This window comes from Strix uralensis, chromosome 23 (assembly GCF_047716275.1).
Source record: "Strix uralensis isolate ZFMK-TIS-50842 chromosome 23, bStrUra1, whole genome shotgun sequence".
Taxonomy (NCBI): domain Eukaryota; kingdom Metazoa; phylum Chordata; class Aves; order Strigiformes; family Strigidae; genus Strix; species Strix uralensis.
The window spans coordinates 4,301,481-4,325,801 of record NC_133994.1 but is presented as its reverse complement, the minus strand read 5'-3'; the positions used below and the strand labels follow the sequence as shown (position 1 = coordinate 4,325,801).

Below are 24,321 nucleotides of genomic sequence, written 5' to 3'. Positions count from 1 at the left end.
TTAAAAACTGAAGGGAAGTAACAAGCAGTTGGGTGCTAATAGACTTGAGCGTCTTCTGGATATTTACAATGGATTAGGCTTTTTTATTTTAGGGTCAGTGCAGCTTTAACCTATATGCAGTGGTTTATGGCTAATGCCAGCATTGCTTCTGGGTGCAAAGCACGTGTGAGAAATGTCTGCATGCTTGACGTACTTAAAAGGGAAGACAGGAACTTAAAAAGATCTCTTTCCTCCACTACTTATCCTCAGTAATTGGCCCCAACTTCCTCCTAAGTCTTTCCCGGGTAGTGAAAAATGAAATGTGTGTTGGAACCCAGCTTTTTGCCCCTTCAGCTGTTGGCACATCTGTTAGTCTGCTGAGGATGAGATGCAAGTTACCATATGGCTGAAATGTTAGCGACTGAAATTCTGATGACTGCTCCCATAAAGCCAAACTATTTCAGCAGCATGTCTCTTACCAATTGATATGCACAGAACCTCGGGTTTGATATTTTAGCTCTTCCTGTCTTTCTCAGGGCACAAAACAAAAGAAAAATTAGCTCTCTTGTTTACCCAAAATCTTTTTTTCTGAGTGCACGTGCCCGTGCATCTCTGTGTGACTGTGTCTAACAACGGATGACCCTTGGTGCCAGGCTGTCACTACTGCTGTGTGTGTCAGTCGCTCCAGGACTGTAGCTCTTCCCATCATGTTATCCAAGCTATGGCTAACTCTGTGCTACAGACAGCGGATGAAGGGAATAGCTTTTGGGAACAGTACAATGTTCAAAATGCCTTTTTGTCCTTTCCTCTTGATGCAAAACTTTAAACTTTGTCACAGTGCACAGAGCAATTTTTCAAGTGTGTGCTGACAATGTATCTGTTTGCAGGGGTGCCTTTGAGTGTGAAGAGTGAGTGAGAATAGTTTGTGCCATGTCTGGATGCAGACTAGTTTTGGCTAAGGCAAGGAAGATGTATGACACACAAAATCCTTTTCTCCTGCTGAACAGAATAGTTATTTGTGAGTATTTGCTAAAGAGTTTGATGAACAATTTTAGGCATCAGAATTACTTGTAAACTGCTTGCCCTGACATTTCTGCATTTGCCACTTGTGGTGTGTTATGGCTCACAATTACTTGGTTTTGCTCAGTGATTGAGTTATTGGACTTGAGAAAAAGAGCTATAGAAATCTATAGTATGAGATAGAAATGAATGAGGAGCGTGAACACCTGAAGAGTTGTGCTTCCCAGCTCTGCTTTACAGAGCTGTTTTCTCTCTGTTTTATGAGTGAAGAACCTGAGTTTGGAGTCACCAGGTGAATTGCTGCAGTCACACAGTGAAGCAAAATAGGCAGAAATAGAAGTTGGAATGCCTGACTCCACATGTAGAAAAGTTCAAGTTTGGAAGTCTGACAAACAAATAAAACTCAGTGCTAACTAGTTGCAGCAGGCAGCTTCTCTTGTCCACAAGCATTTGCTATGAAGCAACGCAAGGGAAGGAGCAGAGAAGCTGCTCTTCTTCCAAGGAACTCAAATCACCGTGAGAAGATTCAAATGTGTAAATGCCTGTTTACATATTTTTTAAAATTCCCTTTGTTTTGTTTTTGTTATTCTTTTCTTATATCTTATCTAAGTTTTTAAAGCACTCTGTTGCAGTGTAGTCGTGGCAGCAAGTTTACTCGAACGACTCTCTTTTTCTAGGAATGTAAGATTTAAAAGAAAAGAAAAACAAACCCAAACAAGACAAGCCTTCACGGGGTCCTGACCCAGCGTTTATTCATAACCATGGAGGCGCGAGTGAATAGTGAGTGAGGAGTGAGTACAAAGGTGCTCATGTGCATTTGTCTCTGTGAGTTCACTGGGGACTCTGCTTATGCCTGTGACTGTGGGTATGTCTTTGGGTATGCTTTGTTCAAATTACAGTGCACCTGTGGAAGAGACACTGGGAGAGTTCTGGTCACAGTGACACTGAGGTTATGACTGCCTTCCTGTACTGGCATTGATCTAGATAGTCTATGAAACAATTGCAGAGAAAGCACAGTGGCCCAAATTCAGTGAGAATTCCCTACAGAAACGTAGGTGCCTGTTGATGGAGCTCCTGTGTGATGTCTTCTCAGAGTACCAGTGTTAATTTAGTAACACTCGGCTATGGCAGATGCAGTCATAACTGAAACTGCACTATAGACACAGCCCTGCCTAGGGCCTATCTATACATAAAGTTTCACATTGCTGTAACAACAACTGTTCAGAAACATTCCTAGTGGAATTTGCACAGCTCTCTAGTGGGGTGCAGTTATAGTAGTGGAGAGGTGATGTACGCCAGTCCCATCATTACTAGGGCATAGACTACGTGACATCAATTTCTAGAAAGGAGGAGAATTAGAACAATACAAAACCTGTCTGCAGAGGTGCCCGGTGATTTAAAGACTTTAGAACATATTACTGTAATTAATGTGTTCGAAAACTGTAAGCCACCTCAGATAGTGTGTACTTCAGCACCTCCTAAATTGGTCAAGGCAGGTTCTCCCTAGTCTTTAATTTGATCTTTCTAGTGTGTATTAAAAGCAGTCACACCTTGATTACACTAGACTCTTCTGACACATCTAAAGGATTAGCTAACAAGGTTCATCTGCCTAACCTAAAAAAAGTGCTCTGTGCACATGTGTTTGTATACACTTGTGAATTGAGAGAGAGACACGGCTTATTCTTTTATGGCACTCTTTGACGTTGGGATGGCACACCTGATGTCAATGGTCACTGATTTTTTTTATTGTTTTAACTTAGCAATAGATTCCCGCGTACCCAGATTCTTGGATCTTTGGTTATTTGTATCATTTTGTTACTATGATTGTAGGAGGGAAGGCGGGCGGGAAGTTGGGGAAATGGAGTAGCAAAAACTGATACTCAAGTGTTGGGACACAGCCAAGCTTTAGATTAATACAATGTGACCATCATTTCACCATTTCTGATACAGTGAGTTTTTCTTAGCAGTGAAGGAGTGACACAAAAGCTTTAGGAAAAAGAGAGAATTTGGTGGAGGCTTTCTTCTGCACTACAACCCTGATATCAAGTCTTTCACAACAGCTACAAATTAGCAATAAATAACCTCTGAGGAGAGAGGACTAGACAAGGGAGAAAGATGCATTTTTAATTGCAATATGCACAAAGAGTATAGTTAATGCAGAGAGAAGCACAGGGAAGCTGTCCAACGACTGGAACTGCAAAAAAGGCAGCTCTTGCCTTAGAAGTAAAGGGTCAGAGAGGATGGTTTGACACTTAAGGCCTTATTCCTTTGGTGATTTCTGTACATCATGGAGCTATCACCTGAGTGTAGCTAAGCTTGTTGTTTTCCAAAACCTTTGCAGAGAAGAGCAATTTCTTGCTACATTATGAGGGACTAGAACACTGAAGTGTGAAGTCAGTAAAAATTTGCCATTGGTTTTAATGGAAATAGGCTTCTGCCCTTTGAATTTAACCTTCTTGTTGTAGGGACCTCACGGCTGATTTTGATTTAAGTTACCACAACATGCTTGAACTTCAACCAGTAAGGAAGAGAGATGAATCAGTCCATCTATCATTTGATAGGGTTTGCAGTGCCGTATCCTCGGACACACATCACAAAGGAAAATGGTCACTCGGTGCACACGCAGCCTCCCGGTGCGGTCGCGGGGTGATTCTTGCTGTGCAGCCTGTGTAGCAGCATACAAAGGTCTCTAGGCTATAGGCCAGGTGACTGTTTACAGCACAGCAGAGCCACTATACCAAGTCAGAGAGAGAACAGAAAATGTGTTCCCTGCCTGGGAAGTTATTCATTATTTAGAAGAACGGAGCAGCTAGTTTAAAATTAGTCTTTGCCTCCCAGATAAAACTTCCCTCACTTCTCCCCAACAGACATTTAATTCCTCTAGTTTTTTGAGTACCAATCTACTTAGCCTGGCCACATAGCTACACTTGTAGGGAAGGTGATTTGGAAGAGGTATTTTGTGAAAATAGTTTGATGAGAAGAGACTTTCTTAAACCACCATTGACTGTCCCAGGCTATTCTCTTGGAAGCACACAAAATGCCTGCATTGGATAGGGATGTATGCCACTTGCAACTCTGGTTTGTTGTGTGGGCTCGTGCTACCATAAGACTGCTTTCAAGAAAGACAGAAAAAACTCTGAGGAGAAAAAACTCCAGGAGTTCCACGGTGCTCCTTTTTCACTCCAATAAATTGGTGTAAAAGGCAGTGTTCTGTATCAGTGAGATTAAAAAGGGTACGGCCCAGCAGTTCCTGAGAAAGCATTTTTCTTCAGAGGCAAAGCCCTTTCCAGCATCCTCCTTCCCAACCCTGCTCCCCTGAATACCCACCTGTGCCCTCCCTGCTGTTGCTCTTGCTGCTGGGCTGTCAAAATATCTCTCATAATGAAGCAGTCTGGCCTGAGGCTACTATTACCTCCAATACTGATCCCGCTGAGCATGACTCTGGCAGCATGGCTGGCTGCTCACATGCAGTGAGCATAGAGCTGGGCTACACCTGGCAAAGAATAAAAGACAAAAAGCAGTGAATCCTGGCTGCTAGACAGCCCTGATGTCCTCTGAGACTGAAAGACACTGGGGAAGGCGTGAATCTGGCTGGCTCGGGAGGTGGTGGTGTGGCTCTTTGGTCTCCTTCCCCATCTTTTGGTAGGCTCAGCGATTTGGTAGCGAGAGAGTTGTTGCTTTCCATCACTGGTGTGACAGTGTCAGGGTAATTCTGTGGAAAGATAGGGAAGCGGGGAGAGGAGCTGTTAACTTGTAGTCTTAAAAGGCTAAGCACCCCAGCTTCTTTGGGGGAAACAACGTGGTTCAGTGGATACTACACCAATTGTTAAAAGACCTGGTTTATTATCTAAGCTCTTCTGGTGTACCGGACAGAACTTTGCTGGCATAGTTAGTTTTGGACTGTGAGAAACTCATGCTACAGACCTGCTGCGACAAGGTCAGCAAGACCAGTGCTGTAGATGCAGCTGTGCTGACAGAACGTTGTATCTGCTCGTTTAGCTTAGCTTCGGCAGAGGCATAATGGTGCCATAGACGCCACGTATGGCATCTGTCCTGGAATCCTGGAAAGACAGAAGCTCTGGATTAGTTTCTGAACTCAGGCTGGTCATTTTACATGTACCTGGGTGTCTCTCTCCTCCCAGCCTCAACCTGTCTTTCCTGTAAAGGGGCAGGGCCTGCATCTGCAATGAGTTTTTGAAACACTCAGCACAAAGGACCTTTGATCTCAGTTAGAAACTCAGAGGTTTACTGTCACACATGTAAATAACAAATTACATCTAGGAAGTTTCCCTTCCTTTTATGGGTCGAATAATGGAGGCATATCCAGGATAAGTAATTTGTCCATGAAACTGGTGATAGGATAAGGAGGAAGATCTTTCTCTCTTAACTTTCAGACCTGTGCTTGAAGCACCATCTCTTCTTGTAAAATGCTTTACAGCACAGCTAGCTCTTTACAGTTGTTAACACATTTGACTTGAGAGAAATAAAAGATCCAGGTTTTGTTTCAATCCAACATGATGTATTCCAGAGGTGGAGCACTAAATGTTGGAAATGATCGCTATTTACTATGTTTACTGTGGTAACACCTCTGTGAGCAAATTCAGAATCATGCTTTCACTTTGCTAGGTGCCGTGGAAACACACAACAAAAAGACATGGTGATTTGTGCCCCCAGACTTGAAAATGTGTTCCAGTTCCTCAGTGTGGAATTTGCAAGGCGTACCCGGTTCTCTCTCTAACCATATGTGCGTGGATTTGCTTGGATCTCTCTGATCTGCTCTCCAGTGGTGAATCTGTTTACACTAATCCTGAAAGCTCTACTGTTATGAGACTGGATCTGAACAACTTCAGACTCCTGCTGTCCGACTCAGACATCCAGACAGAGCTCTTGTTCTTTATTACAGTGGGGAGGGGTAGGGAGGACTTGTTAGTAACTTTTAGTGCTTGTAAGAGACTGATAGGATCGGCCTGAAACTGTGCCTCTTGATTCCCCCCAAACTTCACCGTTCTGCCAGAACACCTTACAGGTGTGCGAGAAACCCTGTCTGGTCCAAGCCATGCACCTCGTATTGAGCCACCATCATGCGGCCTTCTTCTTCCAGTGCTGGACCTCTACACAGCTTGCCCAGCGCATCTACGTCATGACTGGCAGCAAGTGCCTGTTTTTTTCCAGGAATAAAACAGCCAAGTAGGTGCTGCCCTTCGAGAATGAAGTCGCAGCATATTCACCTCACAGGTCCAGGTTTAAGCCTGGTTTCCTTAGAGGTAAAAAGCAACGGGGCTGAGATGCAGTGGGAAAACCCATGGCAAGTCACCTTTAAAATAAAAGTTAAATAAGAATTCCCAGGGTTAGGAAAGGCTTCGTTATGGCTGTTTAATAGGGCAGACTGGGTGGTGAGGCAAGGTGCTGTTAGATTTGAGTGTGCATCCAAACCATGGAGATCTGAGAAGTCTAGAAGTACTGCAGAAGGGTTTGTTCCTGGAGGATGAAGGCCATCCTTGTTCTGCTCTCCTGTGACCCCTCCTGGAGACTTGTCTTTGAAGAAGGCTGTGGCCGAGCTCTCTCTACACTTGGAGGTGAAGCTGCCATTAAGATTGGAGATGGAAGAACAGTAACCCTTACGGCTGTAAAAAAGAAAGAAGGCTTTGAGAAAAAATACCCACTCCCCTGTAAAAAGTGAAATCAGTCCCATGAAGCCAAGTTCCAAAGAAGATGGAGTCAAAGGAAGTCTGAAGTAGTTCTCAAGTCTCTGCAGAGGGCTCAGTGCAGTTCTAGGTGTGCCAGGCACGGAGGTTTTCTGGGAGTGTTAAGAGCGAGCAGTTCTCCCTGCATGGCCTTCTCACCTGACCTCCATCCAGAATCCTCTTATATGCTTTCACAGAGAATGCCTGTGTCTCCCAGAGCCTCTTCCAAGCATTTTCCTTGGTTCATTAGGTGATAATAGAAAGTGATTTTTCCCCTGTCATCTTGAGCAATCAGAAGCATTAAGAATAAGAGCCTAAGCCTGAAAGCCTAAATGAGAGGGTTTGATGGGTATGTATATCTGCCTCCTTCATTAGAGGAAGAAGCAAGGATGGCTCCCAGGGCTTGCATTTCTTGAGAATAAATAGGCAAGAAACAAGGATCATGGTCAAGTAGCGTCAAGAGAAAACTGAGGTTTGGGGCTTAAGTCCCATTCCCAGATCTGCTGAACCCCAGGGGGGTGGTTTCCTCCACCTTTACGGGTACAAAGCAATGGCTTGTCCCACAAGTGGTCCATCAGACTTTTTGTAGAGAGGGGTAGCTGTCAGCTGAGAGCTAAGAGGGGCAGAAAATAACACCCGTAAGATCTCGGGCCAATCACTTGGTGCACGAACGTGAACTCGTCACCTGTTTTAGCCCATGTTCTCTCGTAGTGGGACGGAGGAGCTGCGTAACCCCAGCGGGAGTACAGCGCTCATCTTCTCCATCTCGGCCTCTTTACGCTTCGGCTTCTCCGCCAGTAAAATGAAGCTAAAAGCAGCTTTTCCATAAAGGTGGTAGGAGGTGGTGTTCGTTCTCCTTGTCTGGGAACGCTCCGAGATCCTCTGAGAGCTGGTGCTGGAGCGGCAGGGGCTGCTCCTGCTCAGAAACTACCCCACGGACTCTGCAATGGCTGATTGTCACAACAGCAAATCCGTGTCTCGCTGTCTGGAGGGCGAGTTCAGCCTGCCACCACCTCCCCCTGTAAGAAAGCAATTAATAAGAGACACACCTTGGGACAAAGCGAAGAACTTTGTGTTGTTCTGGGAGCTCTGAGACAGACCTCGTACACAACTCTCCCTGTTCTGCCACCTTGTAAGACTTGTGGGGCGTATTTCTTCTACTGTGTTTAAGGGGATGATTTATTTTTATTTCCCTTCTAGGTAGGATTCTTCCTGCACAGTCGCTCCTGCTTAGCATCCAAGGGTAGGGAACTCCATCTTGTTGATGTGACAAATCTCTGTAACAACCATGCCACTTAATTTTGGGCTGTGTTGTCCTCTCGGGGCAGTTTCACATGGACCTTGTGCCACAGCTCATCCCAGAAAAAACAAATTTATACCGTGTCTTGCTACATCACCGCCTGGGAAAAGAGAAGGCTCTAGCCTGCCTTCTCAAGGTAGAGCTGGTGACTAGGGGAGCCTGCTAAGGAGAGCAAGGTGCATGGGAGAGCCCCCAGGAGCCGGGGGGCTGGCCCCGCCGTCCGTCGCTCACCCCCTCTCCCCGCCGCCGGCGCGGCGCTTGCAAGCGCCTCTGCTGTTTAAATGGGCCAAGTTAGAGAAGCGGCGGCGGCGGCGGCGGAGGGAAATCTTGTTTGGTCAGAGTCTCTGAACTATACCGTGACTTCTGAGCACGGATCAATATCTGTCTGTCCCGGCTCGGAGGGGAGCCCGGCCCAGTAGCCCAACACAGCGAGGCATTTAGGGGCTGGGGGGGTGCAGGAGCGCATGCCGTGCCGGGCACGGGCTGGCGGGGCTGTAAATGGGGATGTGTGTGTGTCTGGGCGCCTGGCTCTACAGAGATGTATATATATATATACAGAGATCTATGTAACGTAATACCATGTTTTTTAAAATTTTGTGCAGGAGTGGAAATTAAATACCAACTCGCAGGGATCATAAAAGCCTTCGGTGGGAGCGGGGCGAGTCTGCACTTTGCAGGTGAAGGCGGGCGGCCCCCGGGAAACTTCTCCGCCCGCCCGGGGTGGCTGGAGCCCCGCGGGCAGAGCGGGGGGAGCCGGCACCGGGCGGGGGGCTCCGTCCTCCCCGCGCCCGGCGGGCGCCGGCGGGGAGGGGAGGGGACGGCGGAGTGGCGGCGGGGGCGCAGCGTTTAATTTTAATTATTGCATATAAATAAATAAACCAGGTGTCAGTTTAAAGGAAGGAGGTGGGGGGGGGGAGGGTGAAAGGGGGCTGGGTGGGCGGCGGGGAACCCTCCAGCCTGGTGAGAAGGTGGGTCGATCTAGGGGAATCAATAAGCTTTTTTTTTTTTTTTTTTTAAAACCAAAATAATGTCTACGGCAGCAGAGACCTCTCCGAGATGTCAGGTATTAGTCCGGAGGGGCAGATCTGCGAGCCACACAGCAGCTCCCGGGTCTACGGTACATTAGCCTCTCCGTGGGAGAGGGATCCCAGACAGCTCTGCTGGGGAGCCAGCCCAGGAGATTTGTTAGCGGGCTGCTCCGGGGGATACCAGCCACCTCCGGCACCCGAGCGCCAAAGGTGCTTGTGTTGCTGCTGCTGCTGCTGCTGCTGGCGCATTTCAGCCAAACTCCAGCCAGAGCGGGGGCAAGTTGAACCGGAGACATTAGAGCCACTGTGCTTTGGAGAGAGGAGGGAGCGCGGCAGCACCATGCCTGCTATCAAGAAGGAGCGACTTGACAGGGAAGAGATGGCCCTGGCAGCTTTTAACCAGCCCATGGAAACCTTACCTGACTATCTCGCCCCTCTGGCCGCCGCTGCCATTCCGGTGGTCACCCCGCACCCTCCGGCTTACGACCAGATCTTTGCCCACCGCGCGTACCTGGGCTTCCACGAGACCCACCACCCCCACCCCCCCCACCCCCACCACCCCCACCACCTCCCCGAGGACCTGATGCTGGAGAGGTTTTCCTCCATCCCGGATTTCCAGCCCTTCTTTGACAACGGAGAACCTTGCATCGAGGTGGAGTGCGGGGAGAACAAGGCGCTGCTCTACATCAATAAGTTGTGCCAAGGGAGCAAAGGACCCTCTATCCGGTACCGGGGCGAGTGGCTCACCCCCAACGAGTTCCAGTTTGTCAGCGGCAGAGAGACGGCCAAGGACTGGAAGCGCAGCATCAGGCACAAAGGTAAAGGCGCCGCTCGCCACTCGGCTTGTGCCGGGCTCCACTCGCCACTCGGCTTGTGCCGGGCTCCCCGCTCCGCTCCGCTCCGCTCTTCCTTAGCATCCTCCCTCTCGCCCCCATGCTCGGGGAGCGGGAGCCAAGGCGGGGGGGGGGCTTTATTAGCGCTCGCAGGGGGGGAGAGCTCAGCACCGCATCCCCCGAGGCCGTGCCCCCCCCTCCCCTCAGCACCCCCGGTCCCTCTTTAACCGGTTCCCCTCGCCGGTACCGGGCTCTCCGGTGAGAAGTTTGGTTGCGTTTTTTTTGTTTTGGTTTTTTGTTTGGTTTTTTTTTTTTTCTTTTTTTCCCCGAGCGATTTGGGAACAGTTGCTGTGGGGGGGTTGTTACCAGGTGGGGGGGGGCTCCTCTCTTCTAGGAGAGAAGTTTAATTTCTCGCGGGCAGAGGTTTTGAACACCGGGGATATTGGCGGCGGCGGCGGGGGGGGGGGGGGGGGCGGTGTTCAGCGTCGCGCGTGGGGGCCGGCGCCAACTCCGCACCCCGCGGGGTTCTCTCCGCGGCGGGGCGCGGAGCGGAGCCGGTGGCGGCGGGCAGCGCCGCGGGGGAGCGGCAGCCCCGTCGCGCCGGGTGAGGACAAGACCCGGCGGGGTGGCGGGCGGGGCGGAGGGTGGGGGGGGGTGGTGGGTGTATGGAGGGGGGGGTGTTCCCCTTGCAGCTGGGTGGTGCGGGACCTCCGCGGCGCTGGCGGCTGCTGACGGGAGCCTGCCCTGCCTCCCCTCCCCTCCCCTCCCGCCTCCGGTCCAGCCCGAGCCAGCGCCGCAGTCCCGGCACCGGGGCTGGCGCGGCGGAGCTGCCGGGGCGGGCGGCAGGTGGAGAGCGGGGGGACCCGGCTGGTCCTGCGGGGGGGGGGAGGGGGGAGCCGATGAGACACGTAATTAGCTGCGAGCTGGAGGTGCCAGCCCAGGGGTCTATTAGGAGGTGACTGACACCTCGCCTTGTTTATCGATCGCCAGAGAAAAGGGGAATCACTGCGGGGGCCGCGCTAATTGTCCTCGCTCCGCTCATCTCTTCTGTTTCTTTTATTACCGGGCTCCCGGCTGCCTTCGGGAAACCTCAATTCCTCTGGGGTGAGTCAGGAGGACTGAGGTGAAACGGACCCGGAGGAGCAGCGGGGAGCGGGCTGCCCCTCTCGCCCGGCCGTCCCCCGGCGTGGGGGCCGGCTGCGCGGGTGGTGGTGGGCAGCGCGGAGCCCCGCGCGGGTGCGCGCAGGTTGCGCGGGTTTGGCCGCTGCGTCTCCGGACTCCGGGTTGCGCCCTTCGGCCTCGGCTCCCTCCGGGCTGCGGGAGCGGTGGTAGCCAGGGTTAGGCCGGGGCTGGCGAGCTGCTGTTGCCCACGGGCATCTGCAGGGGAGAGAGTTGGAGGAAGGGGCAGGCGGGGGGGGCGATGGCAGGCAAGGGGAGGGGTGTTTGTGTGGCAGGAGACGCGTGGTGTCCCCCGTTCCCCCCCCCCAAATACTTTCCTTTTATAAAAGTGCTGATCCTTCTTCTTCTTTTTTCTTCCCCTCTGCATCCAGGGAAAAGTTTGAAGACTCTTATGTCCAAAGGAATCTTACAGGTACATCCTCCAATCTGTGATTGCCCTGGGTGTCGAATTTCGTCTCCAGTGGTAAGATTATTGTTAAACTATGTGCTTTAGTTAAGACATCTCTCCTCTCCTCCGCCTCCTTCCCTTAAAAAAAAAAAAAAAAAAATCCCGTTGCTTCTGTGATCATGAAACCGTGATCTCTGAGCGCGAGGAACTGTCAGTCCCTGAGCCTTTGCCAGAGCGCTGAGTGCAGCGTGAGGGTACCTGCGGTCTGGTCACAGGCTTGCAGGAGAGGAGTTTGCAACCCGAGCGGCTGGGAAGAGCAGAGTTTGACCTAAGGGATGCACCACGCAGGGTGACTCTGTGGTTTTCAGGGGGAGCTGGCTCTGCGCAAACGGTAAAGCAGTCAGTAGCCTCTTCCCTGTTGTCAGCCCCTTCGTTTTGGTGCCTTGTGTAAAATGGCTAAATAAAGCAAGAGGGAATTATAATTGCACCCACGTGTTAGAGTCAGAATAGCCACAGTTTACAAACCGTTAGTGAATTTTGTCAGATAAACTTAAGGAGGAACGAGCTCATCTTAAACGCTTACAACTTTTACAACATTCATGTCATAGCTCACAGTTCATGCTTTCGTGGATCTTCCCAGCTTCTGAGTTCCTTGTGTTTTCTGCTGTCTGCCTTTATCCTGAGACTTTCAAAATCTCTATATGACATCAACATTTTCATGAAAAAGATGTTGGTGTTATAAATAAAAAGCTACTGAAATCATAGTAAACTATAAGGCATTAAAACCAGTTCATCATGTGTAAAAATATCCATAAAATACACCTAAACGGGATGGCAAAGCTGTTGGTCTGTGGAACTAAAGTGGGTCTTGGTCTGAAAAAAAAGCACTGTGACTTAAAACATTGTCAGTAGCACTGTGGAAACAGATGCAGCTGGAGAATTATGGACTTTTATTCACTGAAATCAACGTTTTTTTCTTTAATTGTTTTTGAGACCAAACGGACAATCTCTTTTCGCATGCAGTATCTTTATGACTCTGCATGACAGACAGCATTGTGAATTTAAATTATTTCTGCGTGGTATGGATGTGCATGCGTGCTTCTGTGTACAAATATACACATTCACGTGGGAAGGGGCTTGGAGCAATAATCAAGAGTTACAGACAGGAATGTGAAGATGCCACCTCCGTGACGTGAGGCTCTGGCGCCTGTTTTACGTAGCAGCAATTGGTACCAAAGCAGTAACTGCCCAGCGAGCTCACGAGTACCAGTTGCATTGCAGCACTGCCTGGTATTTTAAACCCAGCAAACCAGATCGACCGAAACCTGGCTTTTCTGACAGGCTCACGTAGTTCCTCCGAGCTCACGGGGCAAAGTGCGATGCAGCGTAATAAGTTTTCTCCGTTTTTGACTTTTGCGTGTGCTTTAGTTACCGGTCGTGTGGGTCAGAGGCCAGCAAGCAGTGATCTGCAGGCCAAAGTGCTCTGCCCCAGTCGCTGCTGGTGTTGAGAGGTGTCTGGCCAGAGGACACTGTCTGCTGGTCACGTTCTGGGTGCCAAGTTGCATGAAGCGGTAGCCAAAATGACACGCTGCACTTCCCTAGCAGCAACGTTTTTAATAGTTGCGCAGGGATGCTGTGCATTTACAGTTGGGAAGGCAGCTCTGTGTGGAACAAGTGTCTTTTAAAATAGAACTGAACTTGAGGAGCTCAGAGAGAGGAAAAGAGAGGTTGGTATAGTTTTGGGAAAGGAGAAGTAAATAAATCCTTCAGGACTTGCCTCCTACCGCTTTCCTGGCTGTATAAATTAGTTAGAGGGGGTTTTGATGTCAGAATTTGCACAGCAAGGACAAACCCCAATGAAAGCTTTTATCGGGACTCTGTTTCTTGGTGCTTACTGCCTTTTTCTGTGCTGTAATTAGAACGTACACCTGACCAAAGGACAATTCCACATTTTGAACCTGAAACCTTTTGGCAGTGCCTCGTCATAGCTACACGCACGACACATTCAACTTACACAAGAAGGAGGATTAAAAATCGGGCAGTTTTTATCTTTCCCCGTTTAGTGATCACCGATTTAAGCACCGCTGAGATCAAAGGGCTGTTTCTCCTCAAATGTAGAAATGCTTTATATTTTATAGTGTAGGTAAGTAGAGACTTGCAGCGCCTGGGTCCTTGTGCTACCGTGTTATCACACGGGGGGGGGGGGGGGGGTCCGGAGAGGGGGAGCTGGTTCTGTCAGCGGCTGGTTCTACTGAGCCGAAATCAGTCCTTGGACAGCGGGAACAGGCCAGAAAAACTCCAGGATTGTCTTTGTAACGGGGCAAACAGCTGCCCGTAGGCACCAGCATCCTCCCCCCGCTGCGAACTGCCGGCAGCGGAGGGAGCGCTCCAAGGCCCCGGCCTGGCTCTTCCCTCGGGCGGGGTCACGGCCAATTCCTCCAGGCCTGGCCGGCCACACCGGTAACGTCGGGGGCTTTAATCAGCCCCCGCGGTCGTTCTGAGGCCCAGCCCGCTCCCTTCTGGGGCTGGGGAGAGGAGGGCTTGATCCGGAAAGGAACGCAGGAGCCGGAGCTCCACACCGCCCCCCCCCCCCCCCCCCCTCCGGGCCGGACCCGTTACCAGCGGCTCCGGGCCACCTCCAGTTCAATTCCCAACCCCCGTCCCACCTCGGCGAGCACCGAAACAGCCGGGCTGGCCCCCCCCGGCCCGCCGGGGCTGGCGCCGCTTCCCTCTCCGCCCCCCCCCCCCGGTGCCGGGAGGGGAGCGGCGCCCGCCCCCCCCCGCCGAGCCCGGCTCCGCCGCCCCCCGCCGCCCCCCGCCGCCCCCGTCTCAGCTCGTTTGCTGCAGCTGCAGACAGCGGCCGGCGCCGGGGCCAGCTCCGCCACCGACCGCCGGTTTCCTGCGAGGCGGAGAAAGGCGGGGGGGGGGAGCAGCCGCGTCGCGCCGGCCGCCCTGGCGCCGCCTCCCCCGGGCCGCGGCCGCCCCCGCCGGCAGCCATCAATCAGCGGCGGCGGGGGGGGGGGAAGGCAGGGGGGTGCAGGAGGGCCCTGAGGGGCCGCAGGGTCACCTCGAGTTATGGGGGGGGGGGGGGGGGGGGTTGCAGGGAGGAGCCCCGGCAGTGGGGGAGTGCAGGAGGCTCCCTCCCGGGCTGGGGGGCGGAGAAGGGGGGGGGGTATCCCCTGGGCCGATTTGGGGGTTGCATAGGGGCATCCTCAGCCCGGCACAGGCTGGGGGTGGGGGGACGGACACGACACTGGGGGCTGCGTGGTGCAGCACTGTCTGCTTTTCTCCCCAACTCTGCAGCGGTGGGGAACGGGGCTCCCCACCCCATGCCCTTCCAGGGAGCAGCTCTGCCTCTGTGACTTCTCCATTCCCTTTTCCTTCTACCCAGGCCTTGGCACCCGAGGTTTTTCAGGTCTGGAGGAGAGAAACGCCACAGGTCTCAGTCCCTTCAAATTTTGGAGGCACGGGGTGCCAAGTGTTCACAGCGATGTGGACAGGGGTCTTCCCCCATATTTGTACTTGTCAGTTCTGGATGGACACAGTTCATCTTGTTTGGAGCCCTGGATGGATTCCAGTCTATTCTGATGAAACCCGTTCGCTACAGGGTTCCCGCTGTCCCCATCGAACTTTCCTCTGTGCTCCAAATACCTCTCACACATTCTCTCCATCTCCACTTTCAAACCCTCAGCCGAGGCTGCTCCTGAGAGTGTGCTCACCGGCCGTGGTCTTTCTAGCCAGAGCGAGGGGGAAACCTAATGGTCTTGAGAAAAAGCACTAACATCTTCATTGCTAAACCCAAATAAATTAGATTTGCAAAGTCCAGCATTGCATATCCAGTCTAACAGGAGAAAGGCATTCCTTACAATAGATGTACTTTGATTGTTTCCCTTATCAGACAGAGCGTGACCCCTATTGTGTTTTTCATACTAGTCATGCTGCCTCTGAAAGTGTGTTGGGACTGGACATGGGCTGCTCCTCATGCTCTTCGCATCTTTTCTTGGACAGGGTGTCTGTTTGAAAGATAGCCTGTGTTGGAGTTTCAGGCTCGGGTCACAGGTAGAGAAGGAAAGGCAAGCTTTCAAAAAGCTATTGTGGTATGGCCATATTCAAACCAAACAGAAGGCACGATAGAATTACTTTTTTTTTTTTTTACCCCACCTTCATTGCATGTCAAGACACATGGTAATTGTGCATAACTTGGTCAATGACAGTGGTAATTCATTTGCTTACTGGGGCTGTGTTTTGGTCTTGTTTTAATTTATATGGGATTCTTTTTATTTGCTTCTTTTTGCTTTTCGTCATCATCGTTGTTGTTGTTTTCTGTTGATGCCCCTGAGTTTAAGGCATTAGTCCGAGACTTTGTCAAGGATGGCAAAAGTAACTATCTGCTTACTTAAAAATCTGAATGCTGGTAATCAGCAAAGTCTCTGTTATTTACCCCTAAGATTCCTGAGTGTTCTTCTGTCTCCCCATTTCAGAGGTGCAGGGGTGGAAGGCAGCTCTGCCCCCCCCCCAGAGCATGGCTTTGTGTGACTTGTGCTGTTGGGTTCTGGCTGCAGCTGTGCTCACTGTCCTTCCCCAGCGATGCCCTCCTGGCCACCGGCCTGCTCCACAGTTTGCCTGGGAAGCCAGGAGCAGAGCTACGCAGGGGGAAAGATCCTGGGAGATCCCCGGGCTACTGAGTAGATTTGTGGGGTCCATATTCCGAGGCTGGCCCAAACAGGGGAGTCTCCCACACTGGACATGAGTCCAGAAGAGAACTTTCCTATGAGAAGACTTTGCCTGCTGGAAAATTTAGTTGGCTGCCTGTAGAGGCAGGATTAAGTCTGAAATTTTACTTTTAACTGAATAGATTAGATTTAGGTTCCTTTCTGAGCTGCTGTGGACTTAAGGATTGGAGCTGGAGAATCTTGGGGTTTATGTGAAGGGGACTGTTTTCATAACTGTGCCTTCGTGTCTCTGGGGGCTGCCTTATGAATGTGGAAAAAGCCCCTCTGTAAAGCAGACTTATAAACCTTTTTATCCCCCCAAGGTCTTTGGCACAGTCTGTTGATTTTTATTTGTGGTTTCATGCTGATTTGGATTGTTGCTTTTAATCCAGCACATTTTAGTTTAGGTTAGCATTTGATGGAGTTTTTTTAGTTGTTTGGGGTTTTTTGTTTGTTTGTGGGTTTTTTGCTCTGTTTTGTTTTTTAATGGACTTCACTCAGGTGGTTCTTAGAGCGCTTGTGTTGCACTGCAAACTGGTAAGTTAAACTTGAGTGCTTTATTCAAAATCTGTCAGACATCACCTTTATAGAGAAACTGGAGGGAAGGTATGTTGTGTTCTTAAGTGGGGTGAGAGACTCGCACATCCCATCCAGTACTGGGGAGGGGTGCTGAGTGTGAGTCCACAGCCTCAGCTCGCAAGGCTTTCTAATCTGAGGGCAGTGGAACGTGCATGTCTGCTTCTCTCACAGAAGGGTCCCTAAAATCAGCTGCTCTTGGATCATACAGCACTTCACAGGGGAAACCCGACAGCTTGAAATGGGAATCGGTGTGGGTATGGGAGGTGCTCTGAAGTGTATTCTGCACTGGAAGTTATTCCTAATGGCCCTCAAACTCAGCTCATGAACAGGGCACGCTGCAACTGCATGATGTTGTCCCCTGTCAAGAGATTTGGAAGATGGGTGCTGCACCAATAAAATGACTAGTTATTATTTTACGCAGAGGCAGAACAAACCCAGATCAATGGCACGAAGAGTGCCAGCACAATACTGACGGATTTAATTTTGTGGATTATTAAATACCCCCTGGAAAGGAGAATATTAATTGGATTGCAGTCTTGTGAGTGAAGAGCAGAGATGTATAAGCAGCTATGGCTTAGGAAAATAATTTTATCTTACAGTGGGTTTTAAGGAGTTCCAAGTGGGGGAGGTTTGCTGTAGTGCAAGATCTGGAGGGAAGGTTTCTGCTGTTCCAGTGAGCAATGGTGAGAAACGATGCAAAAGGTCTTGCATGATGGAAGGACAGAGGAAGATCCATCTGTGAGTTCAGTTTAGTGTTTGTGAATAACGGGCCTGAAAGCGGGTGAAAGAATATTTATGCTGAGATTGGTGTGTATGAGGGATTGGGCCTGCAGTGAGCAAATTTCCTCCTGCTGGGAGTCCATAAAGAGTGTGGAGGGGGTTTCCTTGTCCCGCAGACTTTTGCATGGTGTTGGTTCCCTGGAAGAGCCAAGACACTGCTGGCACTGTGGCGTTATGGGCTCTGGTGGGCTCCCTTGTAGGAGAGGCAGTTTCTGAGCCCTCAGCCCCCGCATGAGTAAGTTTTACTCACTAAGTCAGCAGATGCAGGATGGGCTTTGCAGCTAGCACTGCCTGCCTGGTGAGCTGTACTGTACTCCATCAGCTCTAGAAAACCTCCTGGTCTGAGGGAAAGAAAGTCAAGCATGGGAAGAAAGATAGAGAAATAAATATATAGAAGCAGGGAAAGCAACATCATCTTGTTAGTGGTGTGTCAAGGGCAGCGTAAAGGTGACATAGGATAAGTAATTTTGCTGTCAAAATTATTTAGAGATGTCATTAAACTGCTTAAGGCTGTCTCTACAGCTTCAGGGCACAGACACCTGGTTTTAATTTGCAGTGGTCTATGTCCAAACTTGCTGGCCTTATTCAAAGGGATCAGTGCTAATTTGGAGCCTGGTGGCAAACGCCTTTAGTGAACATGGACTCCAAATGGCAGAGGTGACTTAAAGGATCAGAATTAACACCCTCATAAACTTTGTTCATTTTTCTTTTCCCCAGGTTTAAAACTATCAACTAGTTCAAGTTTGCAGAGATGATGAACTTTTCAGATTGCCTTTTCTGGTTCGCTTATGGGACAGTGAGAACAGAGAAGCAGTTTCCTATTAGCCCAAGACTTTGGAAAAGGAGATCCACTCTGTTTTTAATGAAGTAATGCTTGGTCAGAATTTTATGCTTGCAAAATCACTTTGTTGTGTCTATATTTTTTTCCTTTTTCTATCTTTTGTGTGTGTGTTTGTTTTTGTGGGTTTTTTTGTTTGGTTTCGGGTTTGTTTTCTTCTGCATTGGCTTACTGTGTTTCTCTTCTGCACAGTCTATTTACTTTATCTGGAAAACACAGCAGATTCTGTTTGGCCTCTATGCTCTCTTCCCTCCCATCTTCCTTCTCCATGTTGTAATGCATCATCTTCACTTATTCAACAACTGAAGAATCACCGTTCTCACCATTTCAGGGCTTTTTTCTGTTAGGAGATGCTCACCTTCCTCACTCTGGTAGATGTCAGTGAAAAACTCATTATAGGGCTCTGTGTCCCAAAGTTGGGTTTTCCAGTTGAGGGCAACGAAAGACGTCTCCTGAAGAGTTATTTGTTGTTGAGGGTGTCATGTGCAGTTTCGTAAAGGAAACTGAGAACATCTTTAGCACCTCTGCTTTACTCTCATACTGCTCTTGTGTGAAGGCGAATCTTCTGTATGTACCACCGCCACCATTGGAGCAATGCATTTACTTTCTTTTATTTTTGGCTCTGTTATTTTAACAAAACCAGTGAGAACAGAGAGGAAATTACACATTCCCCTGGGTCATAAATATAATCTGTTACGGGATTTTCTTGTAATGTGTCTGAGGACGAGGAGGGATGGATGGAGGGAATTCCCAAGCATGGAAGGAAAGGTTCTTGCTCATTTATTTTACCTGTAGTCAACGTGGAACTTTTAGCTTTCACCGATTTCACCTTATTTTGCACATGCATACAAAGCCACAGAATCTGGGAATACCGTCAAGCCCAAATTTGCCCTGTTCTTTACCTGCACGAAAATATTCCTGCACATCATATCCCTCATTTTAAGATGTCACGATGGCTTCAGTTGGTATGCAAAGCAGGCTTTTTAAATCTTTTAAATCTTAAGCTAGAAAGAAATTCACGGCAGCCTTGGCCAGCAAGCCAGGTCTCACCTTGGTGTAACGCTACCAATGTCGGTGGAAGCTGTTGTCCCCATGGCTGCTGTACTGTGACATCAGGCTAAGGGCTCAGACAAAGAGCCCTGCTTTTTTCAGTCAGTGCTTGCCAGAAAAAGGTGGTGTTCATCTGCATGGGTGCTGCTGCAGCAGCTTTTGCTAGTAGAGATGTCCTGTGTATTTGGCTGAAGTTGCTGTGTTTACCAGCGTGAGCTCAGCCCTTGGAAAGTGGTGTAGCCATGGAGCAAGAGGCCGCCTCGTGCCTCAGTGCAGGCTGAAGGCAGTTGCCTGTGAGCCAGTTCTGCACTGATACCCGCTCATATGAAAAAACCTGAGCCTTGATGTAGCCTTTTGTTTTATTGCATTGTAGAATGGAAAAAAAAAGCGCCTTCATAGTAAGGTTTACTTAACATCTCTAAGAGCAACAGCATCTTCTGTCTTAAGATGTAAGATGGTGGGCAGTACCTGTTATTTCTTGCATTGTGCTAATCGATTAGGAAGGTAGAACTTTTTTGAATGGTTTCCAGAGAATTAAGGAGCAGGAAAACTTGAGAGCTCATGGTGATAGAAGAGTCACTCAACAGCGTTTTGGTCTAGAAGATATCTTCTGAAATATTTCTAACAATGATGCTGCAACAAAGTTGCGTGTTTGCTTGTAGCTGATTCCCAGTTTAGTGCTGGGAGGTATGATTGTTTCAGATAATTTAAAAAGCAGCTCTGGGATTTTAAACACCTTCACTTTACTTGGGCCTCTTAATCACCACAGCTTCTCGGTATAAAACTTTTCTCTTTCTTTTGAAAGCAAGCAGACCGCTTTACCAGACGGGTTTGCTGTCTATGAGTGTCTTACCCCTTAGGAGCGTGTGTTTATCACTGAGTCTCTGGGGCCCTGCTAATTCAGAGTTATGAGTAGATTCCACTCCAATGGTAGCTGCTGTTCTGCCTATCTCTACCCATCAAATTGCAAAAACTCCCTTGTAACCCCATCCTTTCTTTTTATCTGGAGATGAATGTGATAGGTGGTACTCAGCTCTGTTGAAGCTGCTTTTGCTGTGTTGCTAGGGTAACCGGAGATAGCCCCTGAAGACAGGAAAGGGCAAGCATTCCTTTCTGCCACAGTCTGGAGCATCAGTGATTGAATGAGATTAGATAGAATTAGATAATCCTGAAATTCACAGTGATTTGATGCCAGACCTTTATTAAATAAGTAAAAGTACCAGCCCTTATAGTAAAAATGAATTCTTTTAGATCAATAACTTTTCCCACCATTTGTCACAGCTGTGATTCTTGAGATCTCTTTTTCTGTGACATGGGGTGAACCACACAAACATACCTTTTTTTTATTTCCCCACCACCACCCCCCCAGAGGGGACTGTGATATCAATTCCTCTTTTATTTCCCCCTTGTGATTCACCCACTTAACTGTAAAGTACACTTACAAAGGAAGGCACTACAAGATTCTTCAGCAATGGTTCAATGAACTAGAGTTTACAATAGTAGTGTTACTTAAAAACTGTACACCATTAGACTTAAGTATTATAGTTTTTTAGGGTCAGTTAAAAAGAAAAAGAAGTTGTATATTGTGAATGGCTGGGTAGTTTTTTGTTCCTTGTGTGTTCAGTGCCTAAAACTGCTGGGACCTCATCCATGCCTGGCATGTTCCTGCAATAGAATTGGTAACATCATATTCTGATCTAAAGTAAATGGGGGCTAAAATAAGCATGGCAGTGTGAATGCAGGATTGGATTTTGATCACAATCAGTCTAGATTTACATCAATTTAACTCTGTTGACTTCTTTTTCATCGTTAGACTAGCATGGCTGGCATCAAAATTTAGTGTGCATGAGAGGACACCTAGCAGAGCATGGAAAATTTGGTGTGTTCTGGCCCTCAAGCAGTTTTTGTTTCTTATCAAGCTAAATTGGCTCTTTCAGAGCAGAGGCATGATTCATTAATTTTTTTTGGTGGCGGTGCTGTCCTTCAGGTGTGGCTCCAAACACCACTGCCGAGGTTTTTGCAGGCATAGTGGACGGTATGTAGTCTCAAAGTAGTCAAGAAGCAGCCCATCCAGAATGAGAAGGGCAGCCTGCGTACTCACTATAAGGCTGCTTTTAATTCATTAGATCTGGGTGTTTTAATCCCAGAATTAACAATGTGATTCCTTAAAACGTTTTTGGCTTGACATACATGAGCTGGTAATTCAGGGCTGGAAGTCTATGGATCTGCACTTGTTTGCATCAGCAATGTGGATCTGGTTTTTTGAAGTGTCACCTGCTGTGATGGATTTCTCTGAAATAAGTTCAGTAAAAGTAATTCTATGAGGCTGGTAAGCATTTCTCTCCCCTGGTGTGTGTGGAGGGCAAAAATCATCCTTGTTTTGGGAGGATTTAGTCTTTCCATTGATGTCTCTGCTATTGTCCTTAACTATAGAATCTAAAAAAAAGTATGTTTAAAGGATATTTGAAATTATATGCTCTACAAGTTAGTGTGCTTTTCCTTTAGCAGTATGATGCTAAAAAACTTACATCTTGAGAGTAATTTTCTTGTTGTGGTGGGACTCAAAATACCCTGGACTGCTTATCACACCAAGCTCTAGAAACAAGAGCAAAACCTATTTTTTTTCCCCCATACCACAGGAAAATACTTACATGCAGCAAAGTAAGAGAGAGGGAAGGACAGAGGAGTCTGAAAAACGTTTGTGTGTGAGTACTATACCTTAAGACCAAACTCTATCTTGATCTGTACCGCGTATAATTCCACCCTCACTAACAGGGGACACATTGATGGTATTTTTGCTTGGTACATACGGATACAGGCAGTCTGAATTCTCACCCCTGCCTTTATCCAGGATTCGAGTGCACTGAAAAGAGAAGTTGAGTGATGAAGTGTCAAATCCCACTAGAAAGCAAAGCCAAGTCTGCTCCAAAATGCAAAAAAAAGCTGGGATTCAGATCTTTACCCCACAACAGAAGCAAGACGATTCCAGCCTGTGATCAAGTTTCTCACCTGTCCTGTTGTTCACTGGCTGTGGCGGCTTTGGGAAACAAGGCCCCAAGTATACCTAGAGTGGGTAAAGCAGAGGAACTGTTGCTGTATCCCATCCACTGGAGCTTCTGGAAGAGCAGGAAATACTGTATGAAAGGAAGGGACCCAGGTGTTCACGTTTGTTGCAGGTGGCAGCTTCAACTGGGATAATCACACTCTGATGCCCAGAGATCTGCCTCACATGACCCCTGTCCGGCTTTGGGGGGATCCAAGATGTAAGCCAGGGAAGAATCTGGCTTTGTAACTTTAGTAGTGGTATAGTAAAGACCACACGTGAGTTCAATGCATAATGAAATCTAGGTATTGGTTGCTTGAGTGATTTCCCATGTTTGGAGACCGGCCTCCACCTGGGGAGGTCTCTCGGTGCGGACCAGGAAAATCAATTGGAAACATACCCAGTGCAGGATTCTTTGTGGTGAGGATTGCACTCCAGCTTTAAGTTGCTTGAACGTTTTAAATTGTACTCCAGAGAAGTTGCCCTTAATTTGTTGGAACTCTTTAACGTCATCTCAGTGCATGATTCTTTTTCTGAAGGCTTGTTCTCTGTCTGGATGGAGCTGGCTGACAAGAGCGTAATGAACTCGGGTACTTGGGGCTCTTCTTGTGGGTTGGCATTGGGGATCGTGTTAGATGGCTGTTAACCACGCGCTTCTGTGGCGAAGCACAGGCTGTTTGGAGAGATTTTGCTTTGGCCGGTTGCTATTTATTACCACTGAATATACCACCCAATCTAATAGACATCGGATTTGGAGATGTCAGTTGGCAGCAGGTCCTACTGCACGTTTCTGTGCACAGAGAGGCACCTCAAGCCAAAACAGAACTATGCAACCTCAGTGTTTCATTAAGAAAACCCGATTTGTAACTTCAGAATCAACCCCCTAGCCTGCACTTCAGGCTAATCGTCCTGCATCTACTGGCTCTCTTCACTTGTGGAGTAGAGCGGTGAATGCTGTGGGCTGGCACTCAGGTGTCTGGGCCTCTGCCCTTTTCCCTGCTGAGGATAACCCACATTGCTTTCTCCAACCTTTGTTTTCAAATGCAGCTTCTTATTTGGAATATTTAACTTGGCTTACCTGGAAACATACTTTCTCAGGGCCCACGTGCCTTTTATTCCCTTTCACATCAGGAATCTGTGCAGTGTTTAGTACCCGTGCGTGGCCTTTAGAAATACAGGCACTAACCTTTCCATGATTCAGCTTCCCCATATACAGGCTGGGGAGAGCACCTCTGGTATTGCATATGGAAATTGAAATATTTAGATTTATGGGTTAAAAGGGCAAGAGACCACTGTTACCATCAAGGCTGAGTTCTTGCACTATAATAAGCAATAGGACTTCCCCAAACTAGTTCCTGTTTATGGTGGTTTATCTTTGTACTTTTCTTTTTAAGGAAAGTATCCGATCTTGATTAAATGTCCTGGTCCTGTCCTGCATTGATCCGAGTAAATTGTTTCAGTGGTTAACTACTCTCATTTCTTAGGAAATGATGATGATATTGCTAATTTGAATTTGTTCAGTGTCACATTCCTGTCACATGGTCTCCTTACAGCTTTGTATGTTGCTCTTCGGAGCCATAGACCATCACCAAGAAACCTTTTAGCCTTCTCCTTAGTGAATGCAATAGTGAAGTCCTTCAGTCTCCCCAGGTAATGAGGCAATCCCAAATCTTTAGTCATCTGCACGACTCTTCTGCAACTCCCCCCCCCACTGTATATCAGCATCCATCTTGAACTGTTAGCGCTGTATTCAAGTAACGTCTAGCATATAGATATACACACACTATAACCTTCCTGCTCGGATTACTTCTCTGGCATTTATGTCCACATTATTGATATGGCTAGGGCATTGCCCACGAGGAACCTCTTCACCTGATTCCCACCCTGACCCTTGCACCCTTTTCAGAG

General features: G+C 48.5%; 1 protein-coding gene and 1 long non-coding RNA gene across 9 annotated transcripts in view; one reads left to right on the top strand and one right to left on the bottom strand.

Moving 5' to 3' along the window:
- SAMD11 (sterile alpha motif domain containing 11) overlaps positions 1–24,321 on the top strand; it is a 175,101-nt gene that overhangs the window by 39,823 nt on the left and 110,957 nt on the right. Inside the window, exons 1-2 of one of the 7 annotated variants that reach the window (XM_074893295.1) lie at positions 8,804–9,829; positions 11,395–11,486. In XM_074893295.1, the coding sequence (XP_074749396.1) occupies positions 9,040–9,829; positions 11,395–11,486 (882 nt within the window). In that variant the 5' untranslated portion in view covers positions 8,804–9,039. Of the gene's footprint in view, positions 1–8,803; positions 9,830–10,097; positions 10,103–10,547; positions 10,949–10,971; positions 11,487–24,321 lie in introns of those variants that run through there. The other 6 variants (XM_074893299.1, XM_074893302.1, XM_074893297.1 and 3 more) reach the window with 6 other exon arrangements.
- LOC141954110 (uncharacterized) lies at positions 3,099–10,079 on the bottom strand. 2 transcript variants are annotated; one of them, XR_012632097.1, is made up of 3 exons: positions 9,592–10,079; positions 4,924–5,060; positions 3,099–4,711 (listed from the first exon to the last, which is right to left on the bottom strand). It is a non-coding gene; the product is annotated as an uncharacterized LOC141954110 (long non-coding RNA). The 2 variants fall into 2 exon arrangements; XR_012632098.1 differs by lacking the exon at positions 9,592–10,079 and adding an exon at positions 7,369–7,684.